The 15,626-nt window shown below is 36.6% G+C and overlaps 1 protein-coding gene across 1 annotated transcript; it reads right to left on the bottom strand.

The window, feature by feature from the left end:
- Positions 1 to 1,729: 1,729 nt before the first annotated feature.
- Positions 1,730 to 3,343, bottom strand: LOC126713671 (transcription factor MYB87-like). The gene is made up of 3 exons (XM_050413502.1): positions 3,063 to 3,343; positions 2,812 to 2,941; positions 1,730 to 2,675 (listed from the first exon to the last, which is right to left on the bottom strand). The coding sequence occupies exons 1-3, from the start codon at positions 3,196 to 3,198 to the stop codon at positions 2,060 to 2,062; spliced, it is 882 nt and encodes a 293-aa protein (XP_050269459.1). The 5' UTR covers positions 3,199 to 3,343; the 3' UTR covers positions 1,730 to 2,059.
- Positions 3,344 to 15,626: the final 12,283 nt, after the last annotated feature.

Raw genomic sequence — 15,626 nt, 5'->3', positions numbered from 1 at the left:
TACCAACTTGTTGGACCCAAATTGAAGTAGGGATGTGCTTACTTTGTCTTAGTGGTGCAATTGTGCCTATGTATGCATGGCATGAGTATGCATGCACATGCGTGAAGCATGCGTACACATACATGCCTAGAAACACAGTTTTAAAATAGCAGGAAAAACAGCAATCAAACGTAACCTAGCATGCTTCTAAATATAAAAGCCATAAAACCTAACTAAAGGTAGAGATATTAAAGCAATAAACAAAGAAATAAACAACCAAAAATGAAAGAGACAAGGATAGACCCTTACCTTAAACACAAGAATTCCTTTGAGCTTTAATTTTATTGTTCCCCCCAGTTAATCTAATCAAGACAAAATTAGAAAGATAGTAGGCTTAAAACTTGAAGGTTAAGACTAGAATATGTCCTAACCAAGTAAACTTTAACTTGAGCATGTTTTAGAATAAAAACTCCCTCTTTGATTCACTATTTTTAGTGAATTTGGCTTGTTTTGGGAAAAGAGCCTTTGGGGCCTTTTATAGTGATTAGAGAGGGGTGCAAGGAGGCCCCTAGCCAACGTGGGATTAGCTCCACACAATTTTACATCAAAAACTTTCTATAAAGGTGTTCTAAAACCTTACATGCGCGCTCATACTCAAAGTATGCGTATGCATGCTTAAAACATATGCGCGCATACTTAGGGTTTCTGTATGCTTTTCTTTTACCAAAACATCGTCCAAGCTAAAGACTTACAAGATTGGGCCCTAAACTAGCCCTAGGCCTCCGAGTGATATTGTCATTGGGGAATGAAAGTTCTAGTCGTAAGGGATACAAAATGAGGTTTCTAACACACTGGCAAATGATATTTTTATGAATAAGATGTAATTTAAAGACTAAAATGTAAATTCCACCCTCATGGACTAAAATTCATTTCGTTCCTTTACCTTTACTTTCATTCAATTGAGTTCTTTAAGTTTTAACTTTATTCAATTTAAACCTTCTATCCCATTTCATTAAAAAAATTACCATTAATTTTTTTTTTTTTCACACATAGAAAAAACATCAATAAAATTAATAGAAATATTTTATAGATTTTTTATCTGAGAACATATGAAACAACTTTTTTTTTTAACCTAATTGGACAAAAGACCTAAATTAAAATAAATATTTAATTTAGAAGACTCAATTGAATGAAAGTAAAGTTAGAGGATTGAAATTTATTTCAGTCAAACTTAGAGAGTGTAATTTGATTTTTAGCCTAATTTAAAAAGAGGTGCAAAGGGCATTATTTCATAGGTGCAATAATTCATATTGACTATGAAAGCAACCAAAATTTCCGAGATTAAGATGTATTGTTACAGTAATGTGATAATACATTGACGTATGGATGCTGATAACAAATAGAAGGGAATCTGTATCTCCTATGAGCCATTACGAAGATGATATTCTAAAAACAATTATATACACGCGCACACGAGAGAGAGAGAGAGAGAGTTATATAAGGGTTTTGTCATGACGGAGATTCTTCAACTCTGGATTGGCTAGGCCAATGCAACTTTCGTGATCACTGACCAGTCAGAAGAAAACAAATTTTGCTGACTACAGCTTTCACATTCATGAACATTTCACCAAAGAAATAAAAAAGCAACTTTAGGATTACAAAATTTCTTGATGTAATAGAGTGTGAGTTGTGAAAAAAAAAAATGTATATATAAAAGTGAGAGGTAATCAATCACAATTTAGTTTGTAAGATTGTTGTGGTAAAAGTTGTACCTTTTTATGATGTACAAGAATTACTCAAATACAACAATCTCTCTTAATACAACAAATAACTAGGAGCCGGTGACCATGTTTTCAACGGTAAACCCACATGGCTTATCCTTTATGTACTAAGTAGCATAATCCCATGTTCATTACTTTAAAATTTCACTTACATTGACCATTTCCACAAAATACCACCCTACAAATTAAAGCATCCAATAGCTACTTTCCCATCTTACTTTTTTGGATTTTCTATAATGGTCGGTTTGTAACATTGTGATAGGTTAACGTTCAGGACTTTTAGCTAGCCATCAAGTAAACTAGGGAGAGTCAACTAAACAAGAATGGGGTAACTTCTCTAGTATATCTTCCTGAAACACAAAGCCATCTAACAAATCATCATCATGGCACTCAAACTGAAAATCCATGAGAAGTCCATCATCGTTAACACCTCCATTGCAGGACAACAAGCTGTAATTGTTCTCCAAAGCCAAAGTAGAAGAAGGTGAAAGACCTGCAACGTCCTGAGATGATGTTGTTATAGTGCTGTAACTCTCACTTCCACTTGTGCGAAAATCTGGAACTTGCATAGGCTTTGAAACATGAAACTGACTTGGTTCCAAAATTATACAATCTGGATCACAATTTTCCATGTTATTGGCTTCCGCTAGTGGAGTCCGCATTAGTGTATTGGAATTTGTATAGAAACAAGATGAACTCCCATAATCATAGGTTTCAGCTTTTGGAATTGAAGCTGAAATCTGTGCCAAGTTCAGATGACTAATACTGTTGCTAGTCTCATGGGGGCTTCTGTTAGTTGTACTCTTGGGACAAGCATTTCCAGCTGCCAATAGCTTTTTCTTCAACTTGGTGTTCCAATAGTTCTTGATATCATTATCTGTTCTCCCCGGCAGTTGGGAAGCTATTACAGACCACCTAATTCCAATTACATAAATGATTTAAAATATACATAAAGATGATTAAAAAAAGAAGAAAAATAGAACCTAAGTTCACAAAACCAAAAAAGAACACAATTACGCAAAGAAGTACGTCTATAAATTAGTTGACTTGCCTACTTCCAAGTCTACCATAGAGAGTGCAAATAATGCTGTCTTCCTCCTCTGTGAAACCTCCACGCTTGATATCCGGCCTGAGATAATTCAGCCATCTCAGCCTACAACTCTTGCCGCAACGTTTAAGGCCTAAAACATAGAAGAATCATTGACGAGGCCAAAAGGGATTTTGAGAAAACGTGCAAAGAACAAGAAATGGGGTATAACAGTTTTTCAAAAGCAAAAAACAATATAATGTTGGGAAAGAGACCTGCTTTGTGAGGCAAGGCAATCCAATTGCCACCAGTGCCATGTTGCTCAAGGTATCTCTTTAGAGTGGCATCTTCTTCAGGTGACCATGGCCCTTTTTTCACGTTAGCTTTGTCACAACATGGAGCTCTTCCCATGGCCAACTGAAATATTTTAACAACAGCAAAAGCAAAAGCTTGATCAGGCGGCAAGAGAGAGAGAAAGAGAGCTTATTATAGCATAATAACAAAGTGAGCATACAGTATGGTTTTAGAGATGGATAAAAAGAACATGGCTTTTGAAAGCTTGACTTAGTCTGACTGACCATTTTTTATAATATTTGTTCTTTAAAATTTCTCCAACCAATTTGTTAGCTTTCTTGTGGGTTAAGAGAGATCTGGGCCCAGTCAATGCCGGTACTAGAGGAAGCACGCAGATTTCATGTTTTTACTGTCAAATAGGAGCCTCCTGCCAATGCTGACTTATATGCGATTCAATTCAACAAATGTAAATGTACTTTTACATCTGTAATTTAAACGCATTTACCGTGATTGCAATGAAACTTATTGCATTCTTTCGTGACATGAATTGACTACTCAAATATATGTGTCAATACAAGAAAAAAATCTCTTTTGATACAAAGCTATTGCAACAAAAAGATACTAATTGCTAATTTGTGCGATACACAGGAAAATTATTACGTATGAAGATTTAAACAATTTCTTGTTTCTTACTCTTTGATTATACATTAGGATTCTAGTCTCAGAAATTCCTATCCTTGATATGATTTTAAATTACCAAATGAAAAATATAAATCAAACTTAAATTAAAATTAAAATTAAGATTTCAATCCTTAACATCCTCAATTATCCAATAAATGTATGAAAGGCAAATTTAAAGAACAAATTAATCAATATTTCTAGTAAATTGAAAGAAAAATTTAAAGTATTCTCTATATCTTCTTCCTTTGCTGCTTTGTAGTAGTTAGTGAATAACTCCATTTGTTTTCTTTGATTGCATATGTTAGTGTAAGTTGTACTTTGCTTTCAACGTCAATTTTTTGAAACTTTGTAGAATTGCCATCTTGTTCACTTGATAAGTTGCTCTTCCATTCATTTAAAGTATCACTGATGTAAGTGTGGGCACAAGCGCTCATGACGAGTTAGAAGAGTTTTTCCAATCGTGGGAAGTATGCCTTAGCCTAGGGTGGATCGTGGCGGAGGGTGTGAATGGAGTCGCCACCTAGATTAGGTCTAGGAACCATAAATATAGCGCCTTTGTGGAAGGACTAGTCTTTACCAAAGCACATGTCTGGAGTTTAGGTATGGAACTGGGAAGGTGTTAGGCACCCAACCCCACCCGACCTATGAGTCGACCTCTACTTATTATGTTCCAAATCCTAATCTTATTAAAAGGTTTTCTAACGTTATTCTAGACTCACACGCACTCTAACATGCATCTAAAGCAATCAACATGGCATATCATCTCCAAACCTAGCATTCATTTATCATAGCATTAAACACAAATCACCTAAGGTAGCAACATCACAAGGTAGATTAAACAAGCACACCTAAGCATTCAAGCATTAAACCAAAACTCATGGCATTCAACCAAGCATATTAAGCAACTTATGCTCAAACACTTAAATACAAGTTCATGTGATTTATGTATGACTTACCTCACTTACCTCATTGCATCACATCACCTATGCATCAATGCATGTTCATGACATTTAACCAACAAAACCCTAATCATATTCCTAAACCAAAAAAAAAAAAAAAAAAAAATGCTAAAGCACTAACCCAGGACTTAAACATATGAGAAGTAGGATAAGCAGAGACTAAACATGAAAGTGAATCTGGGTTTCTGGACACGATTGTACATGTGCATCCCAGTTTTATGCGTACGCACACTTCAAGAATGTGTTTCATGCATACGCACGCATACACGCCTAGAAACTCAAAACCAGCAACCAGAATAGAAAACAAAGCAAAACAAGAAGTTTAACAACCTATCATGCTTCTAATATGAACACAACATAAACCTAAACTAACATAAACATATCAAAGCAATAAAGCATACAAATAAAAAAAAAAAAAAAAAAAATCAAAGAAAGTGAAGAGCCAAAATTTGAACCTTTACCTTAACACAAGAACTCTCTAAAGCTTGATTTGACCATTCCCCTTAATCAATCTAATCAACAACAAAACCAGAAGGTTAGCAAGCTTTAGAACTCAAAGGCTAAGACCAAAATAGATCCCAACCAAGTAAAACTTGACTTGAGAGTGTTTTGTGTGAAAAAATCCTTCTTTGATTCACAATTTTCTAGTGAATCTTGTATATTTCGTCCTTTTTTTGAAAAGTTCCTTTTATGACTTTTTATAGTGGTAAAATAGGGGTGTGGGACAGCTCCCAGACTATGTGGAATTCGCTCTACATGAATTTATGTCCCAAAAGCTTTCCTTTCATAGTTTCTGGAACCCTAAATGCGTGTGCATACCCTAAGTATGCGTACGCATGCTTCAAGTGTGCATGCGCATACGAGTGTATGCGTACGCACATTTAGACTCATATGCACATGCACACTTAGGGTTTTTTGAGGCTTTTCTTTTCCAAAAATAAGTTTATTCTTCCATAAATAATTCCTCAAATCAAGATTTCATGAGATTAGGCCCTAAATCAACCCTGGGCCTCAAAGTAATGTTGTCATTGGGAATGGGGGTTCAAGTCATAAGGGGTACAAAATGAGGTGTCAAAGTTACCCCTCTATTGATTTGTGAGATTTGCTGACAAAATCAAAAGAAAAAGACACAAAATATTTTTTCAACGTAAGTCTTAGGCCTAATCCACGGACACAGCAAACAACACGCATACATGGGGCGGGGTGCAACTCCGAAGAGTTGCGTGGGATTTGTATGTTCAAAGTCCCACGGGTGTTACTCAGGAAATGAGTGATGACAGGTTCACTATCCAAGAACCTAGTTTGCCAATTGTCAAGCAAAAGGCAAGTGACTCACTATCCTAGAGTCACTAAAAAAGAAAAACAAACATGGCCAATGGCCTCAACCATCAACCAAAGAAATAAGGTTCTCTTACGAGCTAAAAGGATACATCTCTATGGTGTCCATTTGCGGCCTTGCCTCAAACTTCTCTAGGTGGCTCTTGCCTCTGGGTGACTTCCATCTCTATCTTGATCTCTTCAGTTCTAAATGGCTCATGCCTTTGCGTCAATCTCTTTTCTTCTAAGTGGCTTATGCCTCTATCTAAATCTCTTCTGTTCTAAGTGGCTCAAGCCTCTGTCTAGATGTACATGTTCAATTCCAAGGAGGATATGTACTCAAGTTTTGTAGTCTTCATTTTTAGTATCAACTTTTTCTGAGGGCTTGTGCTTGCATATTCAACTCTCGAAGGATATGTGCGCAACAAATAATGATGGTAGGATACTCATGATCTTTGGTGGAAAACTCACTCGAGGGGCTTTCCAAGCGTTTTGGATTTCTTTTAGTGGTTTCTGGCTCTAGGGAGGTTTCTTAATGATTCTGACTCACTGGGGAGTTTTCTTGATGATTCTTGGGTGTTTTGAATCCTTTGTGTCACTTTGGCCTTACTCGAACCACTGAGGGGTATCTTTGTCATTTGAGGGCAATTTGGTAATTTCTGATGTTCCTTGGTCCATTAGGGGTAATCTTGAAACTTCTTCCATTTTCTTGTCTTCTGAGAGTCCACTAGGGAAGCCCTTGAAATTTCTCTAAAAGAACTTTTCTTCCTTTTTTTTTTTTTTTACTAAACTACACGTAGTTTAGCCACTAGGTTCCTTTTCCCGCCTCTTCATTTTCCTAATGGTTACCAACCATTTCTTTTTTCCTTCTTATTCTCTTCATCTTCCTCAACTCTTCATTTTTGTTCTAACTCTCTAACTTCCTTTCCTCCCCTACAAAACCTCTACCTCTCTCTCATTCCTTCATCCTTTCATCCCTTCATCCCTTCATCCTCTCATCAGAATTAGAAATCTCTCTCTCTCTCTCTCTCTCTCTCTCTCTCAAATTCTCTCATCATCTCCAATGGCACCTGTAGACATCATCTCCAATGGCACTTGTATACGCCTCATTTTCTACCAGATTAATAAAATTTAGTCCCCAGTCCCAATGATGAGCTTGACATATGTAAAAAAGGTTATTGAAGTTATTTTGATAGTTTGGAAGTAATTACAATTCAAAAGTGCTCAAATCGCTTTGAAAACAATGCTGAAAAATGATATTTCCTCACTGTCTTGACCATAACTTTTGATTCACAAATAATGTTTGAGTGAAATTTGTTTTATTGGAAAGTAGACATCCTGGGCTTTAATTTGAACACAAATTTTTCCTAATTTGGATTTATATTGAGTGAGTTATAGATGTTTGAAGTCAGGCCATCTAAGCAATCAAAATTAGGGTTTTAGGGATGAAAGCGTACACATGAATCATGCATGTGTATGCATGAACGTACCTGCGTACACAAGGCCTTTTCCAGAATCCCATAACTTCAATTTTTTAGGGCCCAAAGCCTCCCTCTTTGATGGAGCTTGGCCCTTAAACCCTTTGGAACATCCAAAACCCTCTAAATGAGCCTAAAAACTCTAGTTTAAAAATATAAATATAACCTTACACCTCCAAATGCAAACCTTAGCTAGAGAGAATGGATTTTTTGATCTAAACTCTTCCAAAAACTCTTTTTTTTTTTTCTCTGCATCTTCTACACACAGCCACTGAGCACCTTTTTTGGGTTTTCAAAACCTCTCTCTATTACTTATTAAGGCAAAAACTATTTTCTAATCTCTTTTTAAAACCTTTTTCAAAAAATATTTCAAGAACATCTTTTTTATTTTTGAATTGTGATTACTAATGGACTATTGATATATTTGATTCCCTTGATTATCATTCGATCTTGTTGTGTAGGCACTAAAGGGCCGGTTAAAATATCCACCAAGTTGTGTTCCATAAGTAAGGCGAATCTCTCTTCATGGCTTTTCCTTGATTTGGATCTTTTATAACTTGTGTTCTTGTTGTTAGTAATTGAATAATACGCTATATGTGTTTAGAAATATGTTTTGTTTTGTTTGGTTTTGATTTGTTGCATCTCACCATATTTTGATTGGAAAGTTGAATGGTTGGAAATATTGATGAACATGCTTTGATGTGTTAAGTGTTGCTCTTGGTTGTTGTTAGATCCAATGCATAGGAATAGATTTTGTTTTGTTTATCTTTGATATCTTTGTCGTTAGTTTAGGTTGTTTAGTTTTGTATTAGAAGTATGATAGGGTTTGTTAAATTATTGTTTTATTTGTTGTTCTAAAATTGTGTTTCTAGGCATGTATGTGTTCGCATGCTATATGCATGAATATGCATACTCGAGGTATGTGTACGCCTATAGTAGGGATGCGCAAGCATACCCTATGTATGCACACACATACACACTCATGCCTAGAAACATAGATTTAGGGTTCTTGCTTTTTTGTTTGCTTTGTTTAGTTATAATCACACGTTTAGTTTTTGTTGAGTCTAGTTTTCACGTGTCTAGGTCTAGGGTTAGTAGAATAACATGTTTTACTTGTTTATTTGACATATTGATCATTAGGGTTTATATCTTGGATGAATCACATGAACATGCATTGATGCATAGGTGTTGTGATGTAATGAGGTATGTGAGGTAAGTCATGCATAATTACATGAACATGCATTTGAATTGGATAATAAGCATGATATGGTTGATGAATATGAATATGACTAGTTGATTCCATGATGCTATGTTTGGATGTTTGGGATATGCTTGATATTAATTCCTTGTTGATGTTGCTGCCTTGGATGTGCTTGTTGCCCTTGGAATATTTTGCTAGATGAATGGTAGGGTTTTTATGCTATGGATGAGTGTGAGATAGTTGTCATGTTTTGCATGTTAGTGTGTGTGAGTTTAGAATAACATGTTAGAGGACCTTTTAATGGGATTAGGATTTGAAACACAAGGAGTGGAGGCCGACCTACGGCTTAGGTGGGGTTAGGTGACTAACACCTTCCTATCCCTATACCTAAACTGCGGACACATAATCTGGTAAAGATGAGTCCTTCCACAAGGGCGCTACATTTATAGTTCCTAGACCTAATCTAGGTGGAGACTTCATTTTTTCTCTGCCACAATCCACTCGGCCGAGGTGTACTCCCCTCATTGCGCCCATAGCACCCAAGACCAAAAAGGCCTCCTACTTGATTTTCTAGTGATGTCTTCAACCTTACTCACTAGATTGGTGCCACAAGGTTAAATGAGTCTCCTCCATTGCTCTACAGATCTCAGGAACATCTCTTGGACAATGCAGGGCTTGGATTGTTAAGTTTTCCAAACTTATCTCATTTTCAAGTTTTACTCTGATCTTTTATTTCAATCCATTTTGAGACTTGTAAATTCTTGGGTTTTGCTGTGGGATGGGTTTAGATGAAAGTCTGATGTCTTAAAGAGGGTAGGAACATGTTAAGATGAGTTTTGATCCAAGGAAGGCCGAAAAATGGCAATGAACCACGTTTTGGTTACATCTATGCATGCGCATACCAAGAATATGCGTACATGCATACTTAGTGTGCATACACATATATGTTCATAAAAATACATGGACAGATGCTTCAGCATGCGCACGCATACTTGGGGTATGTGTACACATACTCCTAGTATGCACATGCATACTTGAGCTTGCAGACACAGTTTTATACCTAGAATGTGTAGTTTCGCTTTTCTTTCACTTATTTCTGTCCAATATGATCCTTATGCTCTTGTTCTTGTCCTTTGTAGAGTTTACAGTCCTAATCAAGTAGGGGTAGCTCTAGCCACCTATTCGATTGGTATCAGTCCATGATAGAGGGCTCTAGTGGATACGGTTGACTTCAGGCCACTTATGCACCTTCTTCATAAGGGTTCGGCCAGCGGTATGTTGGTCTATGCTTTGGCTGAGAGATGGTGGGATACTACCCACACTTTCTATATTGCTGAGCAGGAGATAACAGTGACTCCTTACGACTTTCACTGGATGTTTGATTTGAGATCCCATGGGCCCATCATTAACTTGGAGGATGAGCCAGGTATACAGTTTGGCATAGACCTGTTGGGGCATGCCCATTTTGGTGAGCACATCCGCTACATTTTTTTCTCTTTTCCATGTAAACATCATATCTTTCTATATATACAATGCATCATTTACTTACTTGTCCATCTACATTCATGCACTTTATTTTCTTGCCTTATCTTTGCATTGCTTACTCTATTTATCTATTGCTCTTTACATATTGTCCTTGTTAAATGTTAGGACATATGTGATTTAATGTTAGGAACATATGTCAATATAGAATTGGCTAATTCTTTGACAAAACACACTTTACTTGTAATTGGGTAGATTTAGGATGTATTTAATGCTTCAAGGAACAAGGTTTCAAGATTAAGTGTTAAAGCCATACAAGTCTGTCCAAGAAACAAGTGAAGAAGTGCTAGATTTTAAATCACGACAGCTAGTATCTATCGAGGTTTAAAAAGCTGCTGAAGCCTGATGCTTGATAGCTAGCTCGACAAATAAGCTATCTATCGAGGTTTATGAAGTTTAGTTTTTCAAAGCTGATTTCAATCCAATCCGTGAATACATGTTTGGGCTTTATTTTCTCATAGCCCTAAACATATATAAGGATTGTTTTAAGGGCCGTCAAAGGTTGAGCGAGTGTGAAGCAAAGTTGTGTTCCTGAAAATTGTGACCAGAGACAGAATTTTCCCTAGTTCATCTTTCTCTTAAAAAGGCTGCTGTGTTTGTACATCTTAGGGTTTTGTAACCAAGGAGCTTCATGATCTTCATCATGTGATGAACTAAAGAACTTTGTAGCCAACATCTTTCTCAAGTTGGTGAGTAAGCCACGTACTAGGATCCGTGCATTGAATTGGTTAGTCACGTATTGGGAGTCGTGCATTACAAGGAGAGATTGTCATTACAGAACAAGTCCAATTGGGTATTAGGGTAAAGGTTCAACTGTAGGTTGGTATAAGGTACTGGGATTCCTTTACTTGTAACCGTTTTTTGTGATAATAGTGAATTCTCGAGAGTGGTGATCTTAAAATCACCTGGTGGGGTTTTTGTCGTGTAGGTTTTTCCCATTCGTAAACAAATCACCGTGTCAATTTAATTTCTACTGCATTTAGTTAATTGGTGATTTGTTTGTGCTACCACGCATATTACATGCTAATTGAATTAATTAATTAGCTTAGCTAATTAATTTGTTAATTTATCACAAGGGGTCATTACATTTTTGGCCTATCAAGTGATATCAGAGCAGACACTCTCTAATTAGGTTTTAATATTTGCTGTGTGATCCATTGACCCTTGTTGTCATGGTTGCAACCGGCTTGAAGAGATCTTTGTTTTCAAATACATCTTGTTTTTCTAATCTCTACTTGTTTGAGTGTATCAAAAAATGCAAGCCTAATAGTTATTTGAATTCTATTATGATGACTATTGGAAAGGATCTCAGTGTGATAAAGAAGAAACTACACCGTCTCAAAATGAAATTGTGCAAAGGAGTTCATCTGAGAAGAGTGAAAGTCAAAGACTTTGTTCATAAAGGCAAATGAGAGAAAACAACATTCCCACTGATCTGTCATCTAAGCATTTAAGGTTATGGACACGTGTTTGTGGTACCTTGACAGCAGCTGTTCAAGATACATGATTGGAGATTGATCTCTCTTCAAGGTTTTCAAGTCTAAGAAAGGTGGTAATGTCACTTTTGGTGATGGGAGCAAATCACAGATTAAAGGAAAGAGAATTATCTCTCTACTTGGATTGCCAGACATTGCAAATGTTCTATATGTAGAAGGTCTGAGAGTGAACCTGTTGAGCATAAGTTAGATATATGATCAAGACTTCATGGTACTATTCTCAAAAGGGAAATGTCTTGTAATGGATGAGGCTGGGAAGAAACTTATAAGTGGTGTTCACACTCTAGACAATTGTTATGGCTTGGTTCCTGATGCTGATATTGTGTGCAATAGCATTCATTTACCTAATGAAGATATATGGCACCAAAGGATGGGACATGCAAGTTACAAACATCTTTCAATTGTACCTAAGCATGAGTCAGCTTTGGGGATACCAAAGCTCAGTAGAGTGAGCAATGTGGTGTGTGGACCATTTTAGCTTGGAAAACACACGAAAACTAAACATCTGGGCACTCAGACATCCACTACATCCAGGCCATTGGAGTTACTACATCTAGATCTCATAGGTCTAATTAGAGTCGAGTCTCTTGGTGGAAAGAGATACATCATGATTGTGGTAGATGACTTCACTAGGTACACTTGGGTTATACTCCTATGATCCAAGTCTAATGCTCCTAAGCACATTGAAGCCTTGTGAACAAGATTACAGAATAAGAAGAGCCTGAAGATTGATCGAATTCAAAGTGATCATGGTAAAGAATTTGAGAACTCATATATGGAGTCCTTTTGCACAAGATCAGGTATATCTCAAGAATTCTTTGCTCATATTACTCCTCAGCAGAATGATGTAGTAGAAAGAAAGAATAAGGTTATTCAAGAGATGGCTAGAGCCATGTTGAACAACAAGGATGTGGCTAGAAACTTGTGGGGAGAAGCCGTTAACACTGCATGTCATACGGATAATAGGGTGTATTTTAGACCCGGTACCAAGAAGACTCCATATAAGTTATGGAAAGGAAGGAAGCCAAATGTGAAGTATTTCAGAATTTTTGGAAGTACTTGTTTCATTCTCAAGGATAGAGAGAATATGGGAAAATTTAACTCTCGAAGCGATAAAGGAATATTTCTGGGATACTCCTCTACAAGCAAGGCTTATCGGGTATATAACAAAAGAACCATGAAGGTAATGGAAACGGTAAATGTTGTTATTGATGAATCTTCAGAGTTTGTTTTTGAGAAATTTAGTAAGGAACTCCCTAAAGAGATTCTTCCTCACGAGCCCAAAGAGGTTCAAGAAACTGTTGAATAAGAGCCCACATCTCCAAGTATTCCCAGTACTCCAAGTGTTGTAGAAGATTCAGCAGACATATCTATTTCACCTGATTCTGAATCCCATGAAGAGAAATGACCTTTCTCTAGGATCAAATTGAATCATCCTCCTGAAGTTATTGTGGGAAATATGAATGAATTTACACAAAGGAAGCGTACAGTTGATAAATGTGTTGCTAACTTTGTGTCTTATTCTTATTACTTGTCACAGGTTGAACCCATTAAAGTTGAGGAAGCTCTTCAGGATGAAAGCTGGGTTGAAGCTATGCATGATGAACTGCTTCAGTTTCAAAGGAATGAAGTCTAGACTTTAGTACCTGGATCAGAGGGTGAGCACATCATCGGCACAAAGTGGATATCCCGCAATAAGATTGATGATGAGGGTAATATGATCCGCAGTAAGGCTCGTCTTGTAGCTCAAGGATACTCTCAAATGGAAGGAGTAGACTATGATGAGACATTTGCTCCAGTAGCCCGTATGGAGTCCATCAGAATTCTCCTAGCCTTAGTATGTCACTTGAAGTTCAAGTTTTACCAAATGGATGTAAAGATTGCTTTCTTGAATGGGTTCCTTAAAGAAGATGTCTATTTGGCTCAACCAAAAGGATTCATTGATCTGCACTTTCTGAATCATGTGTTGTACCTTAAGAATGCACTTTACGGTTTAAAGCAAGCCCCTAGAGCTTGGTATGATCGGCTCTCACAATACTTGGTGTCACATGGGTTCACAAGAGGAAAAACAGATCAAACTTTCTTCATTAAAAGCGAAGACGGCGAGTTGATAGTTGCTCAAGTCTATGTTGATGATATCATCTTTGGGTCGACTAAGGATGAACTTGCTCATAGTTTCTCAAAATTCATGCAAGCTGAGTTCGAGATGAGCATGATTGAAGAGCTGACTCACTTCCTTTGCTTGTAGATTCGTCAACAAGATCCAAGTATATTCCTATCTCAATCAAAATATGCAAGAAATCTTGTGAAATTGGAATCTGCTAGTTATGTTAGAACCTCTATGAGCACAAATGTTAAATTCATTGTTGACTTGTTAGGTAAAAGTGTAGATTTATCTCTTTATAGAAGCATGATAGGTAGTCTTCTTTATTTTACTGCTAGTAGACCTGACATTAGTTACAATGTGGGAGTGTGTGCTAGATATCAGGCAAATCCCAAAGAATCTCAAATGATTGCTTTGAAAAGGATCATAAAGTATGTTAAAACCACTATTGACTTTGGTGTGTGGTACAGCAAGGACATAAATGATGTCCAGGTATTCAGACGCAGACTGGGTTGGGAATGCTGATGATGGAAAGAGTACATCAGGGGGTTATTTCTATGTGGGTGATAATCTTATCTCCTAGATGAGAAAAAAGCAAAATTCCATCTCATTATCCACTGTGGAAGCTAAGTACATCGCTGCCGGTAGCTGATGCACCCAACTTCTATGGATGCAAAAACTCCTCCATGATTACAGTATTTGTCAAGAACATCTTTCCATCTACTATGACAATACTAGTGCCATCAATATCTCTAAGAATTCGGTTCAACATTCTCGAACTAAACACATAGAGATTCGACATCACTTCATTCGGGAGCTTGTCGAAGATGGTACTCTTACTCTTGAGTTCATTCACACTGATGATCAGAAGGCTAATTTGTTTACCATACCTCTTAATAGCAAACGATTTGAATTCCTTCGCCAAAACATTGGTGTCATCTCCATGGATTGATCTCTCCTTCTTCTCCTTCTTCCTCATGCATTTGCATCTAGTTTTGTGCATTGTTTTTGTTTAACATGTTTTTGTTTGTTTATTTTTCAATTTTTCTTTATTTTGTTTTTCATAAAAAAAAATGAAAAATCAGAAAAATACAAAAATAGTGTGTGTTTGTATACACTGGTACTTGTGTACCATGGATAGCCATTGAAACAAAATTTTCTAAACTTTGTATCTTTTGTAACTTAGATGAGCGTTTCTATGCACAACTAAGCGAGTGAGCTTTGTGGCTTGTGTTTGTGATGAGTAAGATTAAGTAATCTCTTGTACTTAACACTAGTAGCACTCTTTTTGACGGGAAAGACTAGAAAATCCTAAGAGAAAGGCATAAATAATCACCTCACCACTGTTGTCCGCCAATCATGAAATGACATTTGTATGTTTCAGCATAGCAAAAGAGAAATGTCAAATGCTTTACATCATTGGGTATTTTTTTTCTATCTCTTATATGCTCATGCATGCTTTGCTTAAAAGAAAATTATGCAAAGAAAAAAAATAAAAAATAAAAAGCAAAAAGAATCAAAATGCTTTATATATGATTGCAAGCGTGTATTCTAGGAGATGTGAGAGTTATAAGATATACCTCGAAGGTAATAGTCCCCATCAAATAGTTATGATTGTGTATGAGTCAAAGTGATTTTCTCATATCTCAAATTGTCATAGCATGTAGACACTTATGCAATCTTGCGATATTTTTCATACACAACATGCAATATTCTTTGCTACTTTTGATACATGTGCAGGTACACTGTGATTTGGTCATCACAAAG

This window comes from Quercus robur, chromosome 2, assembly GCF_932294415.1.
Source record: "Quercus robur chromosome 2, dhQueRobu3.1, whole genome shotgun sequence".
In the NCBI taxonomy this organism is placed as follows: Eukaryota; Viridiplantae; Streptophyta; class Magnoliopsida; order Fagales; family Fagaceae; genus Quercus; species Quercus robur.
Note: the sequence above shows the minus strand (reverse complement) of the source record. Positions and strands in the feature narration are given on the sequence as shown.